This window comes from Callorhinus ursinus, unplaced genomic scaffold (genome assembly GCF_003265705.2).
Source record: "Callorhinus ursinus isolate GAN/ISIS: 27379988/994484 unplaced genomic scaffold, GSC_fseal_2.0 scaffold25, whole genome shotgun sequence".
Classification (NCBI taxonomy): Eukaryota; Metazoa; Chordata; class Mammalia; order Carnivora; family Otariidae; genus Callorhinus; species Callorhinus ursinus.
The window spans coordinates 30436382-30453943 of NW_027397087.1; the positions used below are offsets into that span (position 1 = coordinate 30436382).

Consider the following 17562-nt stretch of genomic DNA (forward strand, 5'->3'; position numbering starts at 1 on the left):
CTCTGTCTCTCATGAATAAATAAATAAAATCTTTAAAAAAAAAAAAATCCAAGTTATAAGTCTTCACAATACAATGGAATAATGGTGGAGGGATCCATGTAAATCAAGTAAAAACAGCAAAACAGATTCTGATGGCAAAGCCAGAAAAGAACTCAAAAACAACTGTATTCCTAGACCTAGAAGTCTAATGGGTTGACAAGGCATTTCCCCTAGAAATGCAACAAACTACTTAAAACGCCACAAAAGAAAAATTTTTATACAATTGTTCTTCATCTGCCAAAAAATAAACGGGGTATTACCACAGTAAATGCCAACATGCCCCATTTGTCTTTATGAGATTCTGTCTGGGTAAAGAAAACTCCCGGTGGCCAGTGGCCGAAGGAGGAGGTTAAAATATGGAAACCATTTCTCTTTGCCTAGTAGTACTGTGGGAGGAGACAGCTGGGGACAGATGATAAGATGGCACAGGGTCTTAACTAGGGTCCCCGTAAGGTTAAAAAAGTTTATTTTTTCTTAAGACACAAAAATTCAACTTAGCCCTTTAAATTTTATGTCCAGAAACTACTACTTAATATATATATAACAAGTACTAATTGTTTCACATTATAGCCACTTGAGGAAGAAGAGGGAGGAGGAAGATGAAGTAGATATCAAGGAAAAAGATGTGGAGCAAGAAAGTCTAGGAAGAAAGGAGGGGAAGGGAAAGAAGAGGCAGATAAACTGAGGGGTCCAGAAAGAGACACTGAGAGGGAACAGAGAGGCTAGGCCTCAGGGATGAATGTTAACGTCCTACCCTCTTCAACAGGAGTATATGATTTTAAGTTACCAACATTGTATTACTGTTTCCCAAATATTGTTTTAGATAATTATGTACTATTCACAACTCTCTGACCAGTCATCACTAAAATTTCTGGAAGGCGCCAAGGTGGCTCAGTTGGTTAAGCGTCTGCTCAGGTCATGATGCCAGGTTCCTGGGATTGAGTCCTGCACTGGGTTCCCTGCTCGGTGCGCAGCCTGCTTCTCCCTCTCCCCCAGCCCCTCCCCCTGCTTGTGCAGTAAAATTTCTGGAATTTCATAAGTGGCTTTAATTTATCAACAACAGAGGAGCTGGTAAGGGCAATTTCACCCAAGGGTCAAGTTAAACTAAGGCTCTCAAGGAAGAAATTCTTCATCTTGGATATACAAGATCTAGTCTGCCTTAAAAAAATTAGGCTAAGTAAAGGAACAGAGTCATAGGCAGTATTTATTTTGTCAGTTGAAAGATGTAGCTCATGTTTCCCAAATAAGAATGATATTTAAAAGGCCCCGCTGAGAAAAACATGCAACCCGCTTGAAAAGTTGCCAAAGGATTCAAACAGACACTTCTCCAAAGAAGATATACAAATGGATAATAACACATGAAAAGATGTACAATGTTACTAGTCATAAGGGAAATGCAAATCAAAGGCACAATGGCATAACACTTCACTAGGATGGCTATATCCAAACAAACATACAAATAAACAAACCACACAGAAAATAAAAAGTGTTGACAAGGATGTTGATGAACTGGAGCCCTTGCGCACTGCTAATGGGAATATAAAATGGTGCCGCTGCCACAGAAAAGAGTATGGTGGTTCCTCAAAATATTAAAAAATAGAATTGCCATATGATCCAGTAATTTTACTTCTGGGTATACACCCAAAAGAACTGAAAGCAGGGTCTCAAAACAGGTATCTGTACACCCATGTTCATAGCAGTATTAGTCACAATAGCCAAAATGTGGAAGGAACCCAAGTGTCTGTAGACAGACGAATGGAAGACACAATGTGGTCTATACACACAGTTGAATTTATTCAGCCTTAAAAAGGAAGGACATTCTCACATATGCTATGATATGGATAAAACTTGAGGACATTATGCAAAGTGAAGTAAGTTAGACATAAAAGGGCAAATACTGTATAATTCCACTTATATAAAATATCTAGAGTAGTCAAAATCAGAGACAGAAAGTAGTTGTCAGCAGTTGAGGGGAGGGAGCAATAAGCTAAACTGGGTAATATTTACGGCACAGTTTCAGTTCTGGAAGATGAAAAAAGTTCTGGAGGTAGATGGTAGTTATGGTTGCCTAACAATAGAAACATACTTAATGTGACTAAACAGTACACTGAAATAGTTAAAATGGTAGGTTTTGTGTATATTTTGCCACAATTTAAAAAAATGGCTATTGAGTCTGTTATGTCCCAAATGGCAGTTAAGCATATAACATTATCATAAAGTGCCTACCATTCCAAAACAAACTCTTTATTATTAAAGTAGGAAACTATAACTCAAATAAAAAAACAAAAACACAAACAGGAGAACTATTGGATATATCATTTCACTTTTTCTAGGCTTACATATCCATTCTGTTATTACATTTCCCAGAAGAAAAACCATCACTTTTTAGAGAGAAATTAACTCCAGCTAATACAATATTTGATTTCACTTTGGACAGCATAATTATATCAATCTAAAGAGCTATAACCATATTAACTTCAGTGTAGATGCAGACAGTATTAAACAAAAAAAAATAGGAGGGGTGCCTGGGTGGCTCAGTCAGTTAAGCAGCCAACTCTTGATTTCTGCTCAGGTCATGATCTCAGGGTTCTGGGATGGAGCCCCATGTTGGGCTCCCTGCTCAGCAGGGAGTCTGCTTCTCCCTCTCCTTCTGCTCCTCCCCCTGACTCGTGCTCTCTCCCTCACACTGGTGCTCTCTCTCATAAATACATAATCTTAAAAAAAAAAAACAACATAATATGTAAAACAAAACAAAACTAGGATGTAAAAATATCTAATAACCAAATAACATTTTAAAAACAGCTTTTTAAATCTAAATATGACTTGGGCTCACTTTAAACAAATTAAAAATTACAGTCAAGGCAAAAATAGAAAGCAAAAACAAGTAATTCCATTCCCAGAGATTACTCACTATTAATAGTTTCTTACATATCCATCAAGAACTTTGTCCTGTGATTTCACATATGTATTTACATTCTAGCTTAACTTATGTATTAAGTTTAATGAAGAACCGATGCTTATAAAGTATATAAAGTATACAAAAGAGACATATTACCTTGCCCCTCCCAGTTTCCGCCCCCAACATATATATATATATATTTTCTAAATAAAAAAGGATTTCTTACTTGGGGCAGGCAGCCCACCACTGGATCGTTTATATTTGCTCTCCTTTAAAATGGATGTGATTTTGTATAAATGACGGAAACCTGTTTTGCATTCAGAGGCGAAAATAAATTCAATTTCATCTTCATGACTTTGGGGAAAAACATGAAAGATGTCATGGATCTGTAAAATGAATAGCTTAATTTACTATACACATTAATGAAAATACTACATAAACAATTCAATTAAGTTAGAGAAAGAAGAATTACTTGATAAATACATTCTGAAACATAAATAACTGTCAGTGCTAGGGGGTACTGTGTATTTACAATACAGATTTTGTCTGGTCCTTTCAGATTTATCTCACTTTAGTCATAGACTTTATTCATTGAGAAATAAATGTTCCCAAATGGTGAAAAAAGAAAAATACGACCAAAAACTTTTTCTTACTCATCTCTATAATCCTTTGAAACATGGCATGAGCTTTAATGATACAAATCTTATTTACAGAATCCTACTACTTATTCTTATCCAAAATCTTATTACTTTTCTTTTCCAAAGAGAAATATTCTAACAGTTGAAGGGTGAATCATATAAAGCCTGTACTCAGCCAGGGAATGATCTGGCTTTATTTATTTTGTATGTTGTTTAAGTTTTTTCCACTAAATTGGAAAAGGAAAAACTCAATCCCAACTGGTAAATTTTGGTACAGTTTGCCAACTTAAAAGAGAAAGTCTCTTCTAGACTTCTACTGAGGTCCTCTTAAGAGGCACTGATGAGGCTATTTTTCAATACATGATGTGTCCAGGAACAAGGGCAAATTTGCAACCAAGGAGATGTCATTTCAATGACATCTACTTTCTATCTACAAACATTCCAATTTGAAATGTTCAAACTAAGCAAATAATGTTCCTGGTTACTCTGAATTTAAAAATTCGTTTGGATAGTTTGCTATAAAACTTCACTTGCTTTAGCATTCTGAGAAAATATATAATCGAGTACAGGAAAGCATACATACATTTATCCAGATGTCTGTTGTTTCTTCATAGATAATTAGTGGTGTCACGGAGTCAGGCACCGACTCGATGAGTCTCTGTCTTTCCATGGCATCATCTTCTACTGGGATAAATAATTCAGGTGAGATCAACACTATCTGTAGGCGAGTTTGGGAGCGATCTAGTAGAATGGACCAAGCACTATTTAAACAAACAAACAAACAAAAAAGCACCAAAAATAAAGCCATCTCTCAGAAAATGAATATTCCCCTACTCTCTCCTCTAGTACCCATCTATTATTTCTGTAATCACAATTAAAGAATTGCTTTAGTAAATGTTAAATTATCATTTACAAATGGCTAATTAAAAGTATTAGCTTATTCTATACTTATTTTTTAAAGTTAGGCTTGAATAGAGTTTTTTTAAAAGTGGTTTTCTTTAAACTCCTAAAACCACAAATGACCTATGAAATTGTTTTTTCCCCTTAGTGTCAACAATTGGTGGCCTTGTGAAACTCCTGTTGTCTACCTTAGGAACTATATGTAATCACCTTCACATAAAACTCTACAAAAAGTTTTGCTTAAATTATGTAATAAAAAAATATAGACATCCTTATATGTGAGCCCTAAAGTCATACAATTTAACCACAAAAAAACACTGAAACCATGACTGGATATGTAACAGACAGAATGAAAATGCAATGCCCCTATACTTACAGAATTACAAATCCGCAAGCCCACTTAGCTCAGGAAAAATTCTCTGTGCAGAAATGACTACTCTGCAAATCTGCATGTGAAGGCATCTCCAACTGAAGGGCAAGCCTAGTAACATAAACATTTCTAAAGTTCTAGATTCTAAATTACTTATAAAGAAGTGACAATTTAACATACGCACTATTTTCCCTCTGGAGTCCATCCAGCTCTGGCAATATATTCAACTCCTTCAAACAGAATCTCAAAAGGTTGAATTAGTTCCTTATCTATGACATCGATAATCTATTAAAAAAGAAAAAAGGAATCGAGTTACAGAAGATTTAGATCAGTAACTAGTTTACTAGTCTACCTAAATCATCACCTTCAACAGCATGACATTTTTTCAGACTTAAGATATTTAAAAAGGCATGAGAGATACAGCAAAACCAGAAGTAAGTTATGGGTTACCTACACTAGCGTGCTCTTCATGCCTAAAAAAGTTCTAAGCACAAAAATTAGCAGTCTAAAAGTCTTTTCCCATGAGTTTATATATACTAACAGAGCGCTTGCTAGTAACTGGTAAAAACAGGTTTTAATCACTTTATTTAGACTCTAGTTATCAAAGAAAAATAATAATCCCTAGTTCCCTATATTTTAGCCTAAAATATGATTTGTGTAATATATTAGTGAAATGGCCCTAAGTAAGCAAACTTTTTTCCTTTAAAAATCTAGCCAACACAAAAAAGTTTGTCTGTTTATTTATTTTTAAAGATTTTATTTATCTGAGAGAGAGCATGAGTGCGGGGAGGAGCAGAGGCAGAGGGAGGGGGAGAAGCAGACTCCCTGCTGAGCAGGGAGCCTGATATGGGGCTCGATCCCGGGAACCTGAGATCATGACCTGAGCCGAAGGCAGATGCTTAACCAACTGAGCCACCCAGGCACCCAAAAAAGTAAGTTTTTTAAAAAAAGGCAAAGGATCTGAATAGATAATTCTCAACAAAGATCTACCTAATGGCCAATAAGCACATGAAAAGATGCTCGTCATTAGCCATCAAGAAAATTTAAGTCAAAATCACAATGAGATACAACTTCAAACTTACTAGGATGGCTATAATAAATAAGACAAACAATAGAAGTGTTGATGAGGATGTGGAGACTGGAAACCTCACACAATGGGAATGTAAAATAGTGTAACCATTTTGGGCAAACAGTCTGGTAGTTCCTCAAAAGGTTAAACATGGAGCTACCAGATGACTGAACAATTCCACTTCTTGGTATCTATCAAGAGAAGTGAAAACATACACACAGATTCATGGTTGCATTATTCATAACAGCCAAAAGGTGGAACACCCTAATTGTCTGTAACTGATATGTGGGTAAATAAAATGTGGTATAGCCACACAATGGAATATTACGGGGTGATAAAAAGCAAGAAAGTGCTGGGGCGCTTGGCTGGCTCAGTCGGAAGAGCATGCGACTCTATCTCAGGGTTGTGAGTTTGAGGCCCATGTTGGGTGTAGAGATTATTCAAAAAAATAAATAAAAACTTAAAAAAAAAAGGCAAAATAGTGCTGATACATGGTGCAATATAGATGGAGCTTGAAGACATGATGCTAGGTAAAAGAAAACAGAGTAGATACTGTATGATTCCATTTATATGAAGTGTCCAGAATAGGCAAAGCTACAGACAGAAAGTAGATCAATGGCTGCCCGGTGCCAAGGGACATATAAAGGTTGGAGGGTGATGATTAAGGGATGTGGGGTTTCTTCTGGGGTGATGAAAATGTTCTAAAATTGTGGTAATGGTTGCATAATTCTGTTAATATACTAAAAGCCATTCTAAAACTTTAAAAAAGTGAATTGTATTGTATGTGAATTATATCTCAATAAAGCTGTTAAAAAAAAGTCTAGCAGAGAAGACTGGGTTTTTGTTTTGTTTTGTTTTTGTTTTTTAAGTAGGCTCCATACCCAGCATGGAGCTCAGTGTGGGACTTGACTCATTGCCCTGATATCAAGACTTGGTATGAGATCAAGAGTCAGATGCTTAACCGACAGAACCACCCAGGTGCCCGAAGAAGACTATTTTTTAATTCATCTTGTGTGCAGTCAGCTTATAAGCATTCGATTATCCAAATGGAAAGCAGCAATACAAGAGAAATGTGGGACATCCAACACAGAAGGTAAGTCACTAGTCAATGACTGCTATTTTTAAAATATTGATCTAAAGAATTAACAATGGCAAAGAGGAAAAACTTTTGGAAAGGAGTGGTAAATATGCACATCCCTATATTCTTATCTTGGGAACCAGCAAAAAGTTTCCAAAGCATGGTCCACAGATACCTCAGCAAGTTAAATGAGTTCAAAAAATTAAAAAGTATATCTAGGGGAGCCTGGGTGGCTCAGTCATTAAGCGTCTGCCTTTGGCTCAGGTCATGATCCCAGGGTCCTGGGATTGAGCCCCGCATCGGGCTCCCTGCTCAGCGGAGAGCCTGCTTCTCCCTCTCCCTCTGCCTGCCACTCTGCCTATCTGTGCTCTTTCTCTATCTCTCTGTCAAATAAATAAAATCTTTAAAAATAAAATATAAAGTAAAAAAATAAAAAGAATACCTAAGATATCTACTAGACTGACTAGTTAAGTGACACAAAAAGTCAACTCAACATTTTATACTTACCCTTCCTTCAGCATCAATCATTATTTCTGACATCTTAAAGGTGACTTTTGGATTTGCTGTGCCTTTAGAAAGAGACATGAATAGTAATGAATAATCAAAATTATTCAAACTAATTTTGCTAGATCAATCCCCTTTATACTTTAGTTAAGTCAGGAATATTGTAGAGTCAGGGCTTTACTGTATAAGAATCTCAGAACTCCAACTCAAATTCATAACTCTCAACATTAGTATCAAAAAAAAAAAAAAGAGAGAGACTAGAAAACACCAAGAGTCAATATGAAATAAATAAAATTCTGTATCATTTTGTAATTGAAATGTTAACAGCAAAATAGAAAAAAATTGCTGACTTATTAAGAACATAATCCCTTAAAAATCTTTACTTCCTAGCAAAAACTCCTCTTTTTTCATTCCCTGAAGTCACCAGCTTTGTATACTTCCCAACCTTTGAAAAGAATTAAATAAGATCAGCCTATAATTAAGAAATCTACTTCAGTGATACTTAATGAATCACCTACCTTTACTAAGGCTGTAAATGACTAATGTTGACCATACCTCTGGATGATTGCAGAGAGAATCTTGTTTGGAAAGTAGAAATGAGCAAATATAAATGTCAATGGAATATAGTACCTGTTTTAGGATAACGGAATGAATCTGCCCTCCTTGTTTCCAACATAGGGGATGTAACATGAATAATTTCCACCTCAGATTCATCATTTTCTTCATATAGAATTCTCAGAATTTTGCTGCCACTGGGAGCTTTTAAAAAGGAATTTAAATATTGAAAATTTAGAAGAATTATTCCAGAGAGTAATCATAACTGACCATTCCCTCTAGTAGTATATTTCCCACAGTGAAAAATAATTTATGTATAAAATACGCTGCCTTTTGTATAGTGTATGAAAGTACCACTAGTCTTTGCACTAGGAAGGTGAGTTACTACTAAACCACTTTTGCTGGTTAAAGGAAGGCAAAACCTGAAGATAATTATGTACATATACATATATATGTATATATTTAAAATTTAAGTAGGCTCCATGCCCAACATGGGGCTTGAACTCATGACCCAGTGATCAAGAGTCACATGCTCTACTGACTGGGTCAGCCAGGTACCCCTGTACCTATACATATTTAAAACAGGGGAAACACACTTATGAAGGACTTCAGTCCATGTATACCTTAAATACATTCCTTGTTGAAAAACGAATTACTCAATTATGTTTATAATATTTCCTATAACAAAATAAATGCTATTTTTTAAAAAAAGATTTTATTTATTTATTTGAGAGAAAGAGAGAGAGCAGGGAGGACAGGCAGAAGGAGAGGGGGAGAGAGCCCCAAGCAGACTATGTCCTGAGCACAGAGCCCGATGTGGGGCTCCACTCCATGACCCCAAGACCACAACCTGAGCCGAAATGAAGAGTTGGACACCCAACCAAATGCGCCACCCAGACACCCTGAAAATAAATGCTATTTAAATAGAGTCCAGTTTTCTTTTAATGGTTTCTCTAATTCATGTCAAAATCTTGTTCTAACAAACACAATTATGGCAAAACATTTTACATCTTAAAACTGAATGTCCAAATCTAAGACATGGCTTAAAAATAAGTATTTTTCATGGTCCCTTAGAGAAATGTTCAAAATACGAGCTGCTGGGGCACTCAGTCAGTAAAGTGAGCAACTCTTGATCTCAGGGTTGTGAATTCAAGCCCAACATTGGGCAAAGAGCTTACTAAAAAAACAAAAATGGTAGCTGCAATCCATTACTGTGTCATGAAATCTATTAATGGGTAATAACAAGGATTTAAAATACACAGTATCAGAGTGCACTACACATAAAGGAAAGTATTGCTTCATGAAATTTGTTTTTTGTTTTTTTTTAAAAAGATTTTATTTATTTATTTGACAGAGAGACACAAGCAAGAGAGGGAACACAACAGGGGGAATGGGAGAGGGAGAAACACGCTTCCTGCTGATCAGGGAGCCTGATGCGGGGCTCAATCCCAGGACCCTGGGATCACGACCTGAGCCAAAGGCAGACGCTTAACGACTAAGCCACCCAGGCACCCTGAGTTTTTTGTTTTTTAAAGATTTTATTTATTTATTTGTCAGAGAGAGACACATCGAGAGGGAACACAACCAGGGGGAGTGAAGAGGGAGACGCAGGCTTCCCATGCAGCAGGGAGCCCGATGCAGGGCTCGATCCCAGGACCCTGAGATCATGACCTGAGCCGAAGGCAGATGCGTTAACGGCTGAGCCACCCAGCACCCCGAAATTTTAGTTTTTGTATACAATATGAAGTATTAGGCCAGAATGTAAAGCAAATTTCTAACTGGATCTTCAGAGAAAGCTGTTTCACAGGCAATAAAATACTTGCGAATTCATCCAGAAAAGGGAGGAATTTTCCCTTTTTCTGATCCCTTCATATACTAATTTGGCCATAAGTTTATGCAGACACTCTAGTCAATCCTACGTTTTTATAGCAATGGATCAGGGTATAGTATTTTTTTTTATTTTGTCACCAATATTGCCACTAAGACCAGCCTCTAGATGAAAGATTGGAAAAAAGAGTTGAAGGACCAGAGGCACTTATTTTTATTAGAATTCATTCTGCAATGCAATTATTTTTATTAGAATTCATCACGGTGGGATACAGCCTATATATATATTTTTTTAAGATTTTATTTATTCATTTGACAGACACCGTGAGAGAGGGAACACAAGCAGCGGGAGTGGGAGAGGGAGAAGCAGGCTTCCTGCTGAGCAGGGAGCCCGATGCGGGGCTCGATCCCAGGACCCTGGGCTCATGACCTGAGCTGAAGGCAGACGCTCAAGGACTGAGCCACCCAGGCGCCCCCAGCCTATATATTCTAAATAACTACTGGTAGGATCCAAACTTCATGACTTCATAATTACTATTCAGGACTTAGCATCTGAGCACTTAACTAATTGGCAGTTCAATCTCATAATACTTAATTAACTTATATTATTTGGAACCCTCTTACTTGTTTCAGCTTCTGGACACCACCAGTAGCCAGAATATCTATCAAATTCTTCTTGAAGAACAAAGGTAGCAACTCCAGCTGATCTGGGATCTTCTTCCATGTTGGCTAGCTCTAGACAAACATAAACAGCAAAATTATCACAGGAAGTTGTCTAACTTTTCATAGGTACTAAGCACAGTTAGTTTTTTTTGAAATGCAGCTGTAGTACTGTGGTGAACTCTGGAGCCAAATGGACTGGATATAAATCTGAGCTCCATCATGTACTGACTGACCTTGGGCAAATCATCCAACCTCATTCCCCTACAGTGTCCCATTTGTAAATGGGAGTAACAGTGTACCTCATAAGGTTGTTAGGATTAAATGAATTAATTCACATAAAGCACTTAGAACAAAGCCTGAACCAAAACATGTGCTCCATAAATGTCAGTTATTATTTCCCCATTTAGCTAGGATCATGGAAAAAAAGAATACATGGAAAGGGTCACAGTGACTTGTAACTTCTACCCAGAAAAGTCCAACTTTATGGGTCTTACACATCAAGTAATCTTTATCATTCCCCCTCCCCTTCCTCCAGTCAACCAGAACATTTCAACTTTTATCTGTTTTACACTTTCCAGCAAATAGTTTGAAGAGAACTCTTGCTTTAAAAATAAACCCTCCAGGATGCTAGGTGGCTCAGTCAGTTAAGTGTCTGCCTTCGGCTCAGGTCATGATCCCAGGGTCTTGGGATCAAGCCCTGTGTCAGGCTCCCTCCTCAGCAGGGAGCCTGCTTCTCCCTCTGCCTCTGCTGTTCCCACTGCTTTGTGTTCTCTGGCGCACGCGTGCGCGCGCGCGCGCACACACACACACACACACACACACACAAATAAAAATCTTAAATAAAAAAAAAAGATTTCATGACATGAAGAAATGTTTGTAATATACTTGGATTAAAAAAAGCCCTATTACTAAATGGCATGTACACTATAATTTCATTCAAAAAATGTTAAACATATATTTTAAAAAGTGTTGGGATATAAACCAAAATGTGGTTCTCTCCAAATAGTGAGACAGACTACGGAGAAACATTTTTTAAAAATTGCTTTATAATTTACAAAATCTTAGGTGTATTGTTTATTTGTGAAAAACACATACACTTGTATAACGAACCACACCCTGTCAAGACATAGAATATTTCCAACACCCAGAATGTTTTCTCATGCCTCTTCTCAGTCAATGCCCATTCTCACCCCAGAAGCAAACACCGATCTGATTTCTGTCACCACAGGTTAGTTTTGCATATTCTAGAATATCATATAAGTGAAGTCATATACTTTGCTTTTTGAGATTCACCCATATTGTTACATGTATCAAAAATTCATTCCTGTTTATTGCTTGGTGGTATTCCATAGTATACCAGTTTTTTGTTGTTTTTTTTTTTTAATCCATTCACCTGTTAATGGGTATCTGGGCTGTTACTATTGTCAGTTATTGGCAATATGAATAAAGATACTATAATCTTTCTTGCATCGGGATCTTTGTGGGTGTATGCTTTCTCTTGAATAAAAGACCTAAAAGTGGAATGACTAGGTAGTATGATAAGTGTTTATAAGAAACTGTCACACAGTTTTCCATAGTATTTGTATTATTTTATATTCTTACTAGCAATGTATGAAAGTTCCTCTCCAACATTTGTGTTCTTAATCTTTTTCACTTTAGCCAGTCTAATGGGTGTATGGTAATATATCACAGTGATTTCAATATTATAGACAAGTTTCAAAGTATTATTTTTGGTTATCTGTATTTTCTATATATTGTCTGAAACAAATATGCAACATGAGCCAATAATCCCCTATCTAAAAATTTTGAGTCCAGAAACGTTTGGAACTCAGAATTTGGGGGATTTTTCATATTTATCATATATCTACCATATAATTACATAACATCTCTGGCAGGGTAATTAAATACCCTGTAACTGAGTACACTAATATTCTTGGAGCAAACTTATGAATAGACACACTAAGTAGGATTAAGATTATAAATAGCCTCAGGTCAGTTCAGGGCAGGTTGTGCCACCAAATGAGTTTTAGCTCCGAGCCAGTGAAAACTAAGCTCAGTTTTCTTTTCTTTTTTTTTTTTAAAGATTTTATTTATTTATTTGACAAAGAGAGCAAGAGAGCACAAGCATGGGGAGCAGCAGAAGGAGAGGAAGAAGGAGGATCCCCGCTGAGCAGGGAGCCCAATGCAGGGCTCGATTCCAGGACCCTGGGATCATGGCCTGAGCCAAAGGCAGATGCCTAACCATCTGAGCCACCCAGGCACCCCTAAGCTCAGAGTTCAAGAGTTTTTCTGAATTTTGGAATTAATGATATAGGCAAAACTAGTGTTTGGTTTTCTTGGATCTTTCAACTAAGCCAAAATTATACCCACCATACTGTTTCATATTTGTTCTCTTTTGGATGTGAGAAGAGGTACCACTCATTTCTATCTCCCTTTCACTTACCATAGACCTCAATTATTAAGAGTTATTTATTAAATGAATAAAAGGTATCACTTTGTTCTTCTGGTATGTCAATATATTATTTGAGAATAGAGGCTGGTACTGTATTACTTTTACATTCCTTTTCATACTAGGCAGAAAATAAACACATGCACATGCTCACTGACTAACCCCATCTAAAAGCAGACTTTTACCTGGAAACTTATTGTAAGCAGAGTTAAGAGTGAAGATGCTTACTCTGTACCTACCTTTCTACTTAAACACATCGCTCTTACTATGTTTCAGACACCATCCTAAACACTTCACAAATATGAACTCATTATAATCTCATAAGAACACTATAATAACACACCTTTTTAGATATGGAAATGAAGAGATCAGTTAAATAACTTACTCAAGGTCACAGAACTAAAAAATGGTAGATCTAGAATTCAAACTAGAATGGTTCTAGACTGCATTTTTAACAAGTACATTAATCTGGAAAATAATAAACATACCACATACCCATATGCACAGAAAGGAAAATAATAAGAACAATACTACAGCATCCTGCAGGATGCCAGTGCTTTCTACTTTAAATTCTGTCAATTCGGGCGCCTGGGTGGCTCAGTTGGTTAAGCGACTGCCTTCAGCTCAGGTCATGATCCTGGAGTCCCGGGATCGAGTCCCGCATCGGACTCCCTGCTCAGCAGGGAGTCTGCTTCTCCCTCTGACCCTCTTCCCTCTCATGCTCTCTCTCATTCTCTCTCTCTCAAATAAATAAATAAAATCTTAAAAAAAAATAAATTCTGTCAATTTTTTTTTTTTTTAAGAGAGGGGGAGAGAGAGAGATATAGGGGCAAAGGGAGGGGGAGAGAGAAAGTCTTAAGCAGGCTCCACGCCTAGCACAGATCTCACAACACTGAGATCATGCATGATCTGAGCTGAAATCAAGAGTTGGATGCTTAACCAACTGAGCCACTCAGGTGCCACTAAATTCTGTCAATCTTCACAATAATCCTGTGTGGAAAAACAATTCTACAGAAGAAAAACTAGACTAAAAAACGTCCTATCAGTTACTGTCAGAGCTTTGCACTCCCAGCCTCAAGTAGGATAACTAGTACATAGTGAGTGTTCAATGTTTGTTGAAAGCATGAAGAAATGGCTAGGATTTCCAACCCAGATTTACTAATCATCAACCTAATCCTACTGTCATTGGTAGCCGTTCTGATTCCCTTACTCCAAATGGAGACCCAAAACACGTACTTTTCTTTCTTTTTCTTTCCTTTTTTAAAGATTTATTTATTTATTAATTTGAGAGAGAAAGAGGGAGAGCGGGAGCAAGTGGGAGGTGGTGGGTGGAAGGGCAGAGGGAGAAGGAGAAGGAAGAAGCATGCTCTCCACTAAGCTCAAGACCCTGAGGATCATGACCTGAGCAGAAATCAAGAGTTGGATGCTTAACAGACTGAACCACACAGATGCCCCCAAAACATGTACTTTTTACTTAAAAAGTTCCCTACTCCATCCCCTTTTGTCTATCTGATGCTCTATAGAGTTTTAGACCACTTAAACCTGGGTAACTTCAACAGTCAAGTTTTGGTTTCCTTGCCTCTAGTCCTGGGCTTTTCAAATACAACTCTCACAAAGTATCCAGAACAATTTATCTATAATATGACTCTGACCACACCACCCAATTGTTAAAAACTTTCAGTGGACCCCCACATCATGCTAGAGACTCTGTTGATTTACATGAGATACAGTTAACCCTTGTCTTGGTTACCTTTCCCGTCTTCTTGACTCATACCTTACGCTTTAGAACCATCAGACTGCTTTTAACTCCTCACACACCACCTTCTGCATTAAGACCTTTCTCACATGGTCCCCTCACTTGGAATGTACTGGTTAATGTGCAGTCATATCTAAGATCAGTTTAGGTGCCAGTTAGGTGTCCTCTCTTCTGGGAAGTCTTTCTTGACCACTACCCCACATTGATGCCCTCAAAACACTCTTTGCTTATCATTGTTTTATTATTCATATAGTTTCCTTGAGGGCCCGGGTTATGTCTTATTCAATTCTGTATCCTTAGTTCCTGCCATGTTACTTGGTGCACAGGAACTTAACCTATCTTTGTTGACAACTGAATAGCTAGAACAGATTTCTTGACTACTAATTCAGTGTTCTTTCTACCAACGTAAATTATTCAGGAAAGGGCTTCTTCTGTAACGCTGATTATCCTAATAATGAAAAAAAATGTTTGTTGTCAATACACTATTGTATTCTAAAATAATTTATTAAGAAAGATGCCCAATAATTCAGCTTTGTGAACATTAGATTAAGCAAGAGTTGAATAAATGAATTTTGAAAGTGACCATCCTTCACTGTAGAACTTACTAATCTTAAACTTTGTTTCATGGTTTCAAAGAAAAAGCAATACACTATTTCCCATCTTTCATTTGTATGAAAGCTTTAGAGGAAAACATCTTCATCTTTTCTGTGCTTTGAGCAGTGCTTAGTATTACTATAATCGCTTTAATGAAAATTAAATATTTCCACAATACACAATTCTATAAAATTTTGTTTTTCCTATTATGACAAAATAATTAGGCTCTCCAAAAAGGGGAGATAAATTTTTGTGTATTAGGTTTTTGCTTGTTTCCCAAAAGCAAGATTAATTTTTTTTAAGACTTTTTTATTTGCAAGAGAGCGAGCACAAGCAGGGGGGAGCTGCAGGCAGAGGGAGAATCAGACTTCCCACTGAGCAAGGAGCCCGATGTGGGACTCGATCCCAGGACCCCAGGATCATGACCTGAGCCGAAGGCCAACGCTCAACCAACTGAGCCACCCAGGCCCCAACTGGTCCCCAATTTTGGGACCAAAATTGATTTTTTAATTGAAATTTTATTTTATTTAATTTTTATTTTATTATGTTAGTCATCATACATCATTAGTTTTTGATGTAGTGTTCCATGATTCATTGTTTGCGTATAACACCCAATGCTCCATTCAGTATGTGCCCTCCTTAATACCCATCACCAGGCTAACCCATTCCCCCACCCCCCTCTCCTCTAGAACTCTCAGTTTGTTTCTCAGAGTCCACAGTCTCTCATGGTTCGTCTCCCCCTCCGATTTCACCCCCTTCATTTTTCCCTTCCTACAATCTTTTTTTTTTTAAAACATATAATATATTATTTGTTTCAGAGGTACAGGTCTGTGATTCATCATGAAATTTTATTTTAATGAGAACAGTTTTGGGGAAATCCTGGCAGTCTTAATAAGCTAAAGAAACAATCATGTCAGAAGTGCTACAGTGCTATCTGAAAATGAACATTAAAATAAGGTAGCATTATGCAGGTGGTACATACTATTTATCCTCTGTACTTTTTTAAAGATTTGAATTTAAAATATAAAGGTTGCCTACTTTGCCTCAATTTCAAAAAGTGAGCAAAAGCAAAATTCTAAAAATACTTTTCAGAAAAGTAGATCTGAAGAACTATATGTTACCATTGTGCACATAGGTGAGCCTCCTTTCTTCTCTGGTTACGATGTTGGATATCCAAATATCACTGCTATGTATAAAAGCAATCCAGTCTGGATCAGCTGGGCATAATTTGGGATCCATGCGAATGTTGGGACAACTAGTCTCTACTAAATTCGGCCGTAAGGGCTGTTGCTAGAAAAGAAAAAACATTTTTAAGGCAAGTATCAGGCTGATACATATTCATTTGCCAACACCCTTCCTATAAAATGAACAATAATTCCAAGTAAAATGTCAACTATGATAATTGCTCCTCAGAAAAACACACTTTTGCATGCCTTAACTTACAAGGACGGACTCTTTTCTCTTTTTACTATGAATGAGAAAGCTAAGGGTAATAGGAAAGTAAATAAAGATTTTTTAAAAGATTTGTTTATTTATTTGAGAAAGAGAGAGTGAGAGAGCATTCGAATGTACACGGAGGGGCAGAGGAAGGAGAAGGAGAAAAGCAGACTCCCTATTGAGCACAGAGCCCCCACATCCCACGACCCATGAGTTCATGACCTGAGCCAAAAATCAAGAGTCAGATACAACCCACTGAGCTACCCGGGTGCCCCAATAGGAAAGTAAATAAAGACAATATAACAGCGCTTCATAAATTTTGTTATCCAAACCTGTTTTAATAGAGTAATTATTGCTTGTTAAATACTTCTGTTATTTATTGAATATTTATTAAATATTTCAAATTAATTTTACCAATCTGAAACAGTTTGCTCATAAAGATTTAACAAAAGCCAGGATCATACAATTCTAAAAAAAGAATAGTTCTAATACTATGTGAAGAATTGCCTGGAGTCTGGGTGGCTCAGTCATTGAGCATCTGATCTTGATTTCGGCTTAGGTCATGACCTCAGGGTCATGAGATCAAGCCCTGCCTCAGGCTCCATGCTGAGTGGGGAGTCTGCTTGAGATTCTCCCTCTCCCTCTCCCTCTGCCCCTCCCCCACTCGTTCTTGCTCTCTCTCTCTCTCTTTCAAATAAATAAATAAATAAATCTTAAAAAAAAAAAAAAGAATTGCCTGGAATAAAACCAAACATTTAAAACCATTTATTAAGATGGATTAAGT

The 17562-nt window shown here is 37.0% G+C and overlaps 1 protein-coding gene across 4 annotated transcripts in view; it reads right to left on the reverse strand.

The window, feature by feature from the left end:
* The window catches only part of DPP8 (dipeptidyl peptidase 8), a 61102-nt gene that overhangs the window by 22668 nt on the left and 20872 nt on the right, over positions 1 to 17562 (reverse strand). For all 4 annotated transcript variants that reach the window (XM_025883826.2, XM_025883827.2, XM_073877207.1 and 1 more), the window contains 7 exons: positions 16463 to 16631; positions 10504 to 10614; positions 8128 to 8256; positions 7501 to 7562; positions 5031 to 5131; positions 4160 to 4337; positions 3165 to 3324 (listed from right to left, as the gene is read on the reverse strand). In XM_025883826.2, coding sequence (XP_025739611.1) covers positions 3165 to 3324; positions 4160 to 4337; positions 5031 to 5131; positions 7501 to 7562; positions 8128 to 8256; positions 10504 to 10614; positions 16463 to 16631 — 910 coding nt within the window. The remainder of the gene's footprint in view (positions 1 to 3164; positions 3325 to 4159; positions 4338 to 5030; positions 5132 to 7500; positions 7563 to 8127; positions 8257 to 10503; positions 10615 to 16462; positions 16632 to 17562) is intronic.